We start from the raw sequence: 12,471 nt of genomic DNA on the forward strand, positions 1-12,471 counted from the left end.
ACCCAGGTGCCCCAGTTGAGTCCGACTTTTGATTTTGGCTCACATCATGATCTCACAGTTCGTGAGATCAAGGCCCATGTCAGGCTCTGTGCTGCCCACCGGCTCGCTCTCTCTCAAAATATATAAATAAGCTTTAACAAAAAAAAGTTTATTTGGAGTAGCTTACTACTAATCGAGTACAAAGCAAGCTCAGTTAGAGTAAAATAATCAAAAACAAAACAAAACAGCAGCGATTTGAAGCTATAGTGGTCATCGAGGGCATCAGGCACGCACAGCTCCATTTGGAGCCTGGACCCAGAAGCAGGAGCAGTGGGTGGGGTGGTGGGAGGGGTCCTCACCAGTCAGACTTGCATTTCTCTGGTGACTAACGACATCTGGCATCTTTTCGTGTGCTTAGCCTTACGTGTATGCTCTTCAGACAAATGTCTATTGAAACCCTTGGTCCATTTTTAATTGGATTGTCTTTTTACTGTTGAGATGTAAGAGTTCTTTACGCTAGATACTAGATAATCAGATACATGATTTGCAAATAATTTCTCCCATTCTAGGTGTTGTCTTTTCACAGTCTTAACAGTCTTAAGAATGTTGCACACAAAAATTTTAAAACTTGATGAAGCACAATTTTCCTCAACATTTTCTTTTGTACCATGAATTTTAGGCACTTTTCCAAGAAACCATTGCCTAATCTAAGCTCGTGCAGACATAACCCTAGATTTTCTTCTAGAAGTTTTATGGCTTTAGCTCTTATGTTTGGGTCTTTGGTGCACTGTGACTTAATTGCTATATGTTGTGTGAAGCAGGGATCCAACTTCATTCTTTTGCATGTGTAGGTTCAGTTGTCCCAATACCACTTGTTGAACGGACTATTTTTCCCCTGTCCAATGGTCTTGGCACCCTTGTCGAAAATCACCTGACATATACGTATGGGTTTATGTCTGGACTGGAAATCCTATTCCATTACTCTAGGTCTACCCTTATGCCTGCACCACAGCCTAGCTTTGTAGTAAATTCTGCAGACAGGACCTGTGACTCCCCAACACTGTTGTTCTTTCTGAAGGAATTTTGGCTAGTCAGGGTCCCTTGTACCTCCATATCAAAATCAGAATCAGCTTGTCATGGGAATGCAAGCTGGTGTAGCCATTCTGGAAAATAGTGTGGAGGTTCCTCGAAAAACTAAAACTAGAACTACCCTACGACCCAGCAATTGCACTACTAGGCATTTATCCATGGGATACAGGTGTGCTGTTTCAAAGGGATATATATACACCCCCGTGTTTATAGCAGCACTATCGACAATAGCCAAAGTATGGAAAGAGCCCAAATGTCCACCGATGGATGAATGAATAAAGAAGATGTGGTATATATATACAATGGAGTATTACTCGGCAATCAAAAAGAATGAAATCTTGCCATTTGCAACCACGTGGATGGAACTGGAGGGTATTATGCTAAGTGAAATTAGTCAGTCAGAGAAAGACAAAACTCATATGACTTCACTCATATGAGGACTTTAAAAGACAAAACAGATGAACATAAGGGAAGGGAAACAAAAATAATATAAAAACAGGGAGGGGGACAAAACAGAAGAGACTCATAAATATGGAGAACAAACTGAAAATTACTGGAGGGGTTGTGCTAGAGGAGATGGGCTAAATGGGTGAGGGGCACTAAGGAATCTACTCTTGAAATCACTGTTGCACTATATGCTAATTTGGTTGTAAATTTTGAAAAATAAAAAAAGAATCAGCTTGTCAATGTATGCAAAAAAGCCAGGCTAGATTTTGATGGAGATTATACTGAACGTATAGATCACTACAAGGAAGTGTATAGAAGGAGTACTGCTATCTTAACAACATTAAGTGCTCCAATCCATGAACATGAAACGCCTATTCATTTAGGTCTTCGTCTCCCTCCATTATGCTTTATAATTTCTAGTATACAAGTCCTTCACTTCTTTTACTTTATTCCTAATTTAATCGTTTCAATGTTCTTTTTAATGGAATTACTTTGTTTTCAGATTGTTCACTGTTCTTGTATAAACACACGATTGACTTGTATGTTGATGTTGTTTCCTGCAACCTTGCTAAACCAGCTTAGTAGCTCTAATACTTGACAGTGTGGATTCTTTAGAGTTTCCTATATGCAAGATGGTATCCTCTACAAATAGTTGTGGGTTTTTTTTAATGTTTATTTATTTATTTTGTGAGGGAGACAGAGAAAGCTTGAGCGGTGGAGGGGCAGAGAGACAGGGAGACAGACAATCATAAGCAGGTTCTGCACTGCCAGCACAGAGCCCAATACAGGCCTCAATCCCATGAACCATAAGATCACGAGCTGAACTCAAAACCAAGAGTCGGACGTTTAACCAACTGAGCCACCAAGGCACCACTCTTTTATAATTTTTAACAATATTTTATCAGAAGGGCACCCGGCTGGTTCAGACGGTAGAGCGTGCAACTCTTGACCCCAGGGTTATGAGTTTAAGCCCCACTTTGGTGTGAACATTACTTAAAAATAAAATCTTAAAAAAAAAACTATCACATGACATATCTCATACAAAGAAAATGTTACCAGGACACCTGGGGGTTTCAGTCAGTTGAGCATCTGACTTTGGCTCAGGTCGTGATCTCACAGTTCATGAGTTCAAGCCCCACGTCAGGTTCATTGCTGTCAGTCTGTCAGCGCAGAGCCCACTTCTGATCCTCTGCCCCCCTCTCGCTGGCCCTCCCCTGCCTGCACTTTCCCAAAAACAAACATTAAAAAAAAAAAAAAAGAAAACATGACCAAGTCTGGGCATTACCACAACATCAACTATAACAAATGTTCTCTTTAAATAATGAAGAGTTTCAGTGATTTTTGGCTTTAACATATAAATAAGTAATTCATTAGGAGGTTATATTACAAAAAATAAATCATGTAATATTAAGGTAATGTTAAATTATCGCCGGTACACTACCTTTCCAGCAGCTCTTGGAAGCTCACAACGTTTTGTATGTGAAGCTGCCACACGACCTCAAGCAACAAAGAACCCTAAAGAAAATAACCGTACTGTGAGTCCGTCACGCGCACACTTCCCCGCAACGTGCAGGCTGCGTACCTGAGCACTGTGCTCTATGCAGAACTAAAGTGGGGTAACAATCACGCCCTAAGATACACACTGGATCCACTTTGGCTTTCACTCACCAAGTAGGGGCACCCGGGGGGCTCAGTCGGTTAAGCTTCCAACTCTTGATTTCGGCTCAGGTCACCACCCCAAGGTTCATGAAATCAAGCCCCCTGCCAGACTCTACACTGACAGCACACTGCCTGCTTGGGACCCTCTTTCTCTCTCTGCCCCTCCCCCACTCATGTAAGCTCTCTCTCAAAATAAATATTAAAAAAAATAAAACTAAGGGGCATCTGGGTGGCTCGGTCGGTTGAGTGTCCGACTTCGGTTCAGGTCATGATCTCACGGTTCGTGAGTCTGAGCCCGGCGTCGGGCTCTATGCTGATGGCTCGGAGCCTGGAGCCTGCTTCCGATTCTGGGTCTCCCTCTCTCTCTGCACCACCCCCCCCCCCTTCACATTCTGTGTCTCTTTCTTTCTCTCAAAAATAAACAAACATTACAAATTTTTAACAAAAAATAAATAAAAATCAACTCACCAAGCCTTCAGTCACTCACCATTACCATCCTTCACCTCCTCCTCCCCCCTCCCCCTGGCACCCTACCCAGTCTCTACTCTAACTTGCTTCAGTGCCTTTCTCCCATGTGTTCCAAAACAAAGACTGGACCTCTCAACATCTGCTCTTCTTAGAACTCTCCAGTGGCCCTTCACAGCTTCCAGAGCAAGGCTGAGACTCTTGGATGCAGCACAGGCCAGCTGTGACCCAGCTTCTGTCCCTCTTGTTCTCTCCTATCCCAGTGAGGTCCTCGCTTCTGGAGCAGACACCCCTCCTCCTCCCCGCCAGGACACCTCACTCAAGTCAGCTCTGTCTCCCACTGTCCGCTTTGTCCTACTCTCCACCCAGCAAAATGGCACTCTCCCTTCACACGCCATGCAGCTGTCAGCTCTCTTAGAAAGCCTTTCCCAGGGGTGCCTGGGTGATTCGGTTGAGCGTTTGACCCCAGCTCGGGTCATGATCTCACGTGAGTTCAAGCCCAGGCTCGGGCTCTCCTCTGTCAGCACGGAGCCTGCTTCAGATCCTCTGTCCCACTCTCTCTCTGCACCTCCCCTGCTTATACTCTCTCTCTCAAAAACATTTAAAAAAAAGCAAGCAAGCAAGCAAGCAAGCTTTTCCTAGGGACACCTGGGTGGCTCTGTTGGTTAAGCATCTGACTCTTAATCTCGGCTCAGGTCATGATCTCACTGTTTGTGGGTTTAAGACCCATGTGAGGCTCCACTCCAACAGCAAGGAGCCTGCTTGGGATTCTCTCCCTCTCTCTTCTCTCCCTCTCTCCTCTCTCTCTCTCTCTCTGCTGTCCCCCACTGGCACATGCATGTACTCTCTCAAAATGAATAAACATAAAAAAATAAAATAAAAAAGCAAGCCTTTCCTAACCACCCGATCGTACAGCTGTCACTCTTCCCTGCACACCTGTGACTAGTGTGCATTCAGCTGCCCCTCCCTGTAACTACAGTGAGCGCCAGGACCGTATCAATTGCTGCCAAATCAGGTGAACTCTATAATGTATGCTGGATAAGAGAATGGGGGGAAGCCATGAGTGCACCATTGCCTGAGTTTTCTCTTACCTTTTCTATATTCATACTGATCTCATTTAATAACCAAATAATTCCCTTGAGTTCTGTCAACTATTCAAAAATCTGCAAGACTACTGAATTAAAAATGTTTCAAAAAAAATAAAACAGATAAGGATCTTTTTTTTTTTAATAATAATTTTTATGGGTGTCTGGGTGGCTCAGCTGGTAAGCAACCAACTCTTGGTTTCGGCTCAGGTCACGATCTCACGTTTTGTGGGTTCAAGTCTCACGTCAGGCTCCATGCTGGCAGCATAGAGCCTGCTTGATTTTTCTCTTTCCCTCTCTCTCTCAAAATAAATAAACTTTGGGAAGAAAAAAAAAGAATAATTATTAAATTGCATTTCTCTGGTTTACTACACTGTCCTGGAAAATTGTTCATAATTACATATAAGAAGATAAGACACCATGTGTCTGTGGTACATTCTAGTAAACGGTACTAATTATGGGTGAATACCAACAAATCCAGTAACTGAAGGCACTTCTTTCCACCCACAGAGGCATCTGCTGAATGCTTTCATCCCCCAGTCTGTGATTAATGAGACGCTGGCTGGAACCCCTGAGAACATCCAGGGACTCTCTGGGCTCGACCCAAACCGAGAGGCTACTGGAGAAACCCTGAAAGTCAGAGCCACAATGTCCAATTTACCTGTACTTCCCAGAGCTCCTGACACAAGGAGATTCGGGAGAACATACTGTGTGCCAGTAAATACTGAGCCACCTCCAACAAGGAAGACAGTTTCTTCTGAAAAGAGAGATTAAATCTTTAAAAAAACTAATAATAAACAAACACTTGAAACAACATTAAAGAAATGTACTACTTTTCCCAACAGCTCCAGAGCCAACGAGTGCGCACAGCGTGCCCGTCGCCCGGCGTCTCACCCTTTGCTCTGCGCTCAGCAGAACCCTGTGCGAGGGCTCGCCATCAGACACACAGATCTGCGTGATGCTGGAGGCCACCAACCGGCTGGACAGCACTGCCACAGGGACACCCAGCCTTGAAGCTTGATCCCGCAAAGCAGAGCCTTAAAGACAGAACAAAACATGAGGGACACACTACAAAATCTGAAACAGAAAACCTGGCGTTTAAATGTTTTTGTTTTTTATTTTTGGTACAGAGAGAGACAGACCATGAATGGGGGAGGGGCAGAGAGAGAGGGAGATACAGAATCGGAAACAGGCTCCAGGCTCTGAGCCATCAGCCCAGAGCCTGACGCGGGGCTCGAACTCCAGGACCGCGAGATCGTGACCTGGCTGAAGTCGGACGCTTAACCGACTGCGCCACCCAGGCGCCCCGACCTGGCGTTTAAAAAGCCTTTTAAGGGGCACCTGGGTGGTGCAGTCGGTTAAGTGTCCGACTTCAGCCAGGTCACGATCTCGCGGTCCGTGGGTTCGAGCCCCACGTCGGGCTCTGGGCTGATGGCTCAGAGCCTGGAGCCTGTTTCTGATTCTGTGTCTCCCTCTCTCTCTGCCCCTCCCCCGTTCATGCTCTGTCTCTCTCTGTCCCAAAAATAAATAAACGTTGAAAAAAAAAATTAAAAAAAATAAAAAAATAAAAAGCCTTTTAAGCTGCAGCCGCCCAGAAAATGGTCTTCTGAAGGGGAGCACACAGGACAACAATGGTCCGCATTCGAAGCCCACAGTTGCACGTGCCAACGTCTCCGTGTGACACAAATAAGGGAGCTTGGCATATATATTCTTAGAACTTGATCGAAGTTTTCCAAGGAGCACAGTCAATTGGCAACTACGGTGACTCCTGCAATGGGTTCCTGTCTTTGCAATGACTTCAGTGTCAAAACCAGACCTGCTTCCACGGACTTTATACTGATGTTTGGCAAGTGGGTCATTTCCAAATGTGTGCCACACATTGGTGGGTAGTAGAGACCACAGGTTTGGTCAGCCCTCGGACTGGCAGGTGGAGCCTAGGTGCTGAGCCCACAGGCAGCCACCAGCCTCCTGAGTATCCAGCCTCTGGTCTGCATTCAATCAAGTGAGAACCCCAATCAGCCTAGAGAAGGTAATGCCTACAAGCAAACTGCCATCTCATTTATTTGACTTCCAAAACTAGGGTTTTTTTTGTATTTTTTTTAAAAAGCTGTAGCACATGCCCATTATCTTCAGGGTTCTGAAAACACATACCAATATGTAAATGAAAACAATAATAGTTACAAAGATTGCAAATGACGATATTAGAAATCATCAACTATAGGGGGTGCCTGGGTGGCTCAGTCGGTTAAGCGTCCAACTTCGGCTCAGGTCATGATCTCAGGGTTCATGAGTTTGAGCCCCAGGTCAGGCTCTGTGCTGATAGCTCAGAGCCTGAAGCCTGCTTCAGATTCTGTGTCTCCCTTTCTCTCTGCCCCTCCCCTGCTCACATGCTGTCTCTCTTGCTCAAAAATAAATAAAAACATTAAAAAATTTTTTAAAATTATTAATTATAGAGGTCAAGAAATAATTCATGGTAGAAGGGAAGAAAATGCTAATTTCTAGCCATTTTTGCAGAGCAAAGGAAACCATCAACCAAACAAAAAGGCAATTTACTGAATGGGAGAAGATATTTACCAATGATATATCTGATAAGGGATTAATACGCAAAATATATAAAGAACTTCTACAACTCAACACACACAAAATCCAGTTAAAAAATGGACACAAGACCTCAATAGACATTGTTCCAAAGAAGACGTCCAGATGGGCAAGAGACACATGAAAAGATGTTCAACATTATTCATCATCAGGGACATGGCAAATCAAAAGCACAATGAAATGTCACCTTGCACCTGTCAGAATGGCTAAAATCAACAACACGAGAAACAAGTGTTGATGAGGATGTGGCGAAAAAGGAACCCTCGTGCACTGCTGGTGGGAGTGCAAACAGGTGCAGCCCTCTGGAGAACAATGTGGAGGTTCCTCAAAAAGTTAAAAAAAGAGGGGCGCCTGGGTGGCTCAGATGGTTAAGTGTCCAACTTCAGCTCGGGTCATGATCTCCCGGTTCGTGAGTTCAAGCCCCGCGTGGGGCTCTGTACTGACAGCTCAGAGCCTGAAGCCTGCTTCTGAGTCTGCGTCTTTCTCTCTCTGTTCCTCCCCCACTTGCACTCTGTCTCTCTCAAAAACGAAGATTAAAAAAATTTTAAAAATAGAACCACCCTAAGATCCAATAATTACACTACAAAAAAACGAATTCTAAAAGATATATATGCATGCCAACGTTTATTGCAGCATTACTTAAAATAGCCAAAATACGGAAGCAAGTGTCCATCGATAGGTGAATGGCTAAAGATACGGTATATATACAATGGAATATTACTCAGCTACAAAAAAAGATGTTACCATTGGTAACAACATGGATGGATTTAAAAAATATAATGCTGGACATTAAAAAAAAAAGGGGGGGGTGCCTGGGTGGCTCAGTCGGTTAAGCATCCGACTTATGCTCAGGTCATGATCTCACCGTTGGTCGGTTCAAGCCCCATGTCAGGTTCTGTGCTGACAGCTCGGAGCCTGGAGCCTGCTTTGGATTCTGTGTCTCCCTCTCTCTCTATGCCCCTCCCCTTGACGCGCTCTCTCAAAAATAGACATTAAAGGGGCGCCTGGGTGGCACAGTTGGTTAAGCGTCCGACTTCAGCCAGGTCACGATCTCACGGTCTGTGAGTTCAAGCCCCGCGTCGGGCTCTGGGCTGATGGCTCAGAGCCTGGAGCCTGTTTCCGATTCTGTGTCTCCCTCTCTCTCTGCCCCTCCCCCGTTCATGCTCTGTCTCTCTCTGTCCCAAAAATAAATAAACGTTGAAAAAAAAATTAAAAAAAAAAAAAGACATTCAAAAAAAAGAATATGATGCTAATAAGTGAAACAAATCAGGGAAAGACAAATACCATAGGATTTCACTCATTTGTGAAATTTAACAAACAAAACAAATGAACAAAGGAAAAACAGTCTTAAATACAGAGAATGAACTGGTAGTTACCAGAGGGAAGGTGGGTGGAGGGATGGCCAAAAAGATAAAGGAAATTGGGAACTAAGAGTACATGTATCTTTTTTTAAATTTTACTTTTTTATTATTTGCAATATTTTTAATGTTTATTTTTGAGAGAGCAAGAAACAGAGTGTGAGCAAGGGAGGGGCAGAGAGGGAGACGGAATCCAAAGCAGACTCTAGGCGCTGAGCTGTCAGCAGAGCCCGACGCAGGGCTCGAACCCACGAAGCGTGAGATCATCACCTGAGCCAAAGTTGGACACTTTACCAACTGAGCCACCCAGGCACCCCAAGAGTACACTTATCTCGACGAGCACTCAAAAATGTACAGAATTATTGAATCATTATACTGTACACCTGAAACGGATATAACAATGCATGTTAATTATACTTAAGTTAAAAAAATTACAAAAAAAAGAGGGGCACCTGGGTGGCTCAATCAGTTAAGCATCCAGCTTCAGTTCTGGTCATGACCTCACGGTTTATGAATTTGAGCCCCACATCAGGCTCTGCGTGCTGTCTCTCTCTCGAAAATGAACATTAAAAAAAAAAAAAAAAAGAATAGCCATTTCTTTCTGAATTGTCTCCATGGGAAAGTGTCTGTTTTTATTTATAAGGCTTTAATCTTTTTTAATTTTTTTTTTAACGTTTATTTTATTTTTGAGACAGGGAGAGACAGAGCATGAATGGGGCAGGGTCAGAGAGAGGGAGACATGGAATCTGAAACAGGCTTCAGGCCCTGAGCTGTCAGCACAGAGCCCGACACCGGGCTTGAACTCCCGAACCGCGAGATCATGACCTGAGCCAAAGTCGGACGCTTAACCGACTGAACCACCCAGGCGCCCCAAGGCTTTAATCTTTTTTATATAACGTACATTTCCTATGTATCATATAAATAACACAACCACTATCTTCAACAGAAAAACCACTAAAACATTCATGAATTAAGGGTCTTATATTTCTGCAGTCAAGGTTAAGAGCTTTTTACACAAGTTCTTAAGCCTTGATCCAAAATCCATACAAGAAAGTGTGTGGCTAAGCTTGGTTCCCCAGAATGACACATTGTACGTGGAATTCAAATGTAATTATGGCAGTGAAAATTACTATCATTTACCAATGACCTTTGACAATCAATTGTCAAGGTGAGTCTATTTGTTTAAGGTTACTCAAAAAAAATATTTTAAAATTAATGAATTAGTTAATATTTTCCTGAAGTAAGTCATTTCATAATAAAATGTTAATGACCAGAAAATGATTGAATTTTTTTGTTATTCCCACAGAACTTCCCTGGATCTCATATTCTCAAATTTAAATACCTTGAAATAGTCTCAAACCTGGAAATATTCTTCTGGTTTCCTGCCTGCTCTCCCCAGCCCAGCACAACTTGTTTTCACCACTTCTAGAAAGGAAATGCACGTTACTGTCCCATGTTTTTCCAAGGGCCACTTTGGTTCCTACTGCTTCTGAGCCCTATGTTGAGTGAAACACTGTTATTTCTCTTAATGTTTATTTATTTATTCACTTTTGAGAGAGCACAAGCAGGGGAGGGGCAAAGAGAGAGGAAAAGAATCCCAAGGAAGCTCCGCACTGTCAGCACAGAGCCCAACATGGAGCTTGAACTCACAACCTGAGCCGAAATCAAGAGTCAGACATTTAACCAACCACTTTTGTTTATTAGAAGCAAATCAAGACCACTTTACATAAAGCTCTCCCATATCTCCATACATTAAGAAAATTAAGTTCTAACTTACCTATGAGTGAACTAGAAAGATTAGTACAGGCCTCAGGATCAATCAGCTGATTGAGACACAGTGTCTTACGTGGTGCACCTTCTACCTAGAAACCAAATACAAAGAACTCTATTCTTAAAAGTTCAAGTTGTGTGTGCATAAAAACAATTTGTGTATATAATGCTTGCCTACTGCACTATTCTTAAATATTTCGAGGTAAACGTTTTTAAAAAGCGAATCTTACCAAACCTTTTTGAGAAAAACTAAACTCACTCTGAAATCACATTTTATCTCCGAAAAGATAAATGCTCACAACCTTTTTCTCATCGAGTCAACATTTAATGGGTGCTTCTACCAGATACTCATAAGGCTTTTTCTGGGTCTCTAAGATTATGCCTTGGCTGCATGCAAAACACCCAAACTTAAATCTGCCTGCAAAGGTCGAACCAATTCCCGCTTACCTCGAGCAGAAGGTCATTCAAGTTTAGGTGGCGTCTCAGGAGGTGCACAGCGGATTCCTGTAACTTCTGCTCTGTTCCAGGACCGCACATTTGCCTCTTGACCCTTCCCGCTAAGGGCGAAAACCAGTTCCACAAAATTACAGCACACCTTAAAAACTCATGTAAGAAGACTTGGTGACATTCTAGACCCCCTGATGTGGTGCACCTTGGGGACACATTACTTCATGGTATTCTTATGAAAAATGCAAATCTAATCATGAGAAAACATCAGACACACCCAACTGAGGGACATTTTATAAAATGAGGGACCAGTACTTCTCCAAATGTCCAGGTAAGCAAAGACCCAGTAACTGTCACCGATGGGAGGAAATCTAGACAATTCTCTGTGGAATCCTGGGACAGAAAAAGGATATTTTGGGAAAACCTGATGAAACCCAAGCCTAGGGGTTGATTCTTGTTCAGTCAGGTTACGTGGTTCTGGGAGTAGGCTAAGGTGACCCCCTTACTGTCATCCCGCACTCCTGGACGCAGAGTGTTATTAACTCCCTGCCTCCTAGAACCATCTTTCTTGACGTCGCGTTGGAAGGGGGCCAGCCCCGCGAATGCAGGAAGAACTGGAGATCTACCGGAACAGGAGTCGTTGGGATGGGAAGAGGGCAAAAGAGACGGGAAGTCGGGGGAGCCCAGGACCAGGGGGCGGGGGTGTGGGGGGGAACAAGACAGGGGGCACAGGACTAGGTACTGAGGGAGAGGAGAACTGGAGGTCGGTGGGACGCGGGCAGGAGGCGGGGGTTCAGGGCGGAAGAGGACGAGGACCGAGGTTCTGGGGAACTGGGAGGAGGCAGGAGGTCCTGGGGGACAAGGAGAGGCCGGGGACCGGGGCGACGAAGGCTAAGGAGATAAGGGGTCTCAGGGTCCGACACCGCCCACTCCCGCAGCCCTGGTGCCCTCTTACCCAGCAGCTCGGTCCACCTCCTCTTGCGACTCCCCAGCCCCGAGGTCGAGGCGGCGCCCTCCACCTGCGAGTCCGACATGGCGGGAACTTGCCATTCCCTCGGCAGCCTCCTGCATCCGGCCCGCGCGGCCTCCCCATTGGCTACGGCCCCCGCGGCCTCCCTATTGGCTGGCGGCTACCCGGCCTCCCCATTGGCCGGCCGGTGCTCGGCCACACCCCGTTGCCCGTTGGGGCGAAGGCCTCGCGACGCGGCCATCTTGGTGGCGGCGTGTGCCGCCATGTTGGTGGTGGCAAGAAGGAGGCAGGTACCCTGATACCTGGAGAAGGGTGATGTCACTTTAGAGTTGACGGGGAGCGGAGCGGATTCAAAACAGCGTCACGCGCGAGAAAACGGTGGCATCCTTGTGCGTTATTCCTGCCGAGAATGGCCGGCCGATAGTCATGCCGAAAAACCCGGCAAAGCCACAACCGAGGAGACTAAAAAGCGCTGAGCTGTGTTGTTCATCCATCCGGGGCGCCCGGGTTCCCGGAGTTGGAAGGGGGCGAACCCGCGCGGGCTGCTTGCGGCCCAGTGAGACCTTCTGCAGCGATACAGACAGTCTGAGGCTAGTGCGACTGA

At 45.1% G+C, this 12,471-nt stretch overlaps 1 protein-coding gene across 7 annotated transcripts in view; it reads right to left on the bottom strand.

Moving 5' to 3' along the window:
* Window positions 1-12,471, bottom strand: part of FANCA (FA complementation group A) — a 63,359-nt gene extending 50,888 nt beyond the window's left edge. For all 7 annotated transcript variants that reach the window (XR_006300223.1, XR_006300222.1, XR_006300224.1 and 4 more), the window contains exons 1-6: window positions 11,853-12,471; window positions 10,898-11,007; window positions 10,458-10,542; window positions 5,619-5,761; window positions 5,386-5,481; window positions 2,957-3,030 (exon numbers count right to left, since the gene is read on the bottom strand). Coding sequence is in view for 4 of the 7 variants with exons in the window: in XM_043599927.1 (XP_043455862.1) it covers window positions 2,957-3,030; window positions 5,386-5,481; window positions 5,619-5,761; window positions 10,458-10,542; window positions 10,898-11,007; window positions 11,853-11,931 (587 nt within the window). In the remaining 3 variants the exon portion in view is untranslated. The remainder of the gene's footprint in view (window positions 1-2,956; window positions 3,031-5,385; window positions 5,482-5,618; window positions 5,762-10,457; window positions 10,543-10,897; window positions 11,008-11,852) is intronic.

This window comes from Prionailurus bengalensis, chromosome E2 (genome assembly GCF_016509475.1).
Source record: "Prionailurus bengalensis isolate Pbe53 chromosome E2, Fcat_Pben_1.1_paternal_pri, whole genome shotgun sequence".
Lineage (NCBI taxonomy): Eukaryota > Metazoa > Chordata > Mammalia > Carnivora > Felidae > Prionailurus > Prionailurus bengalensis.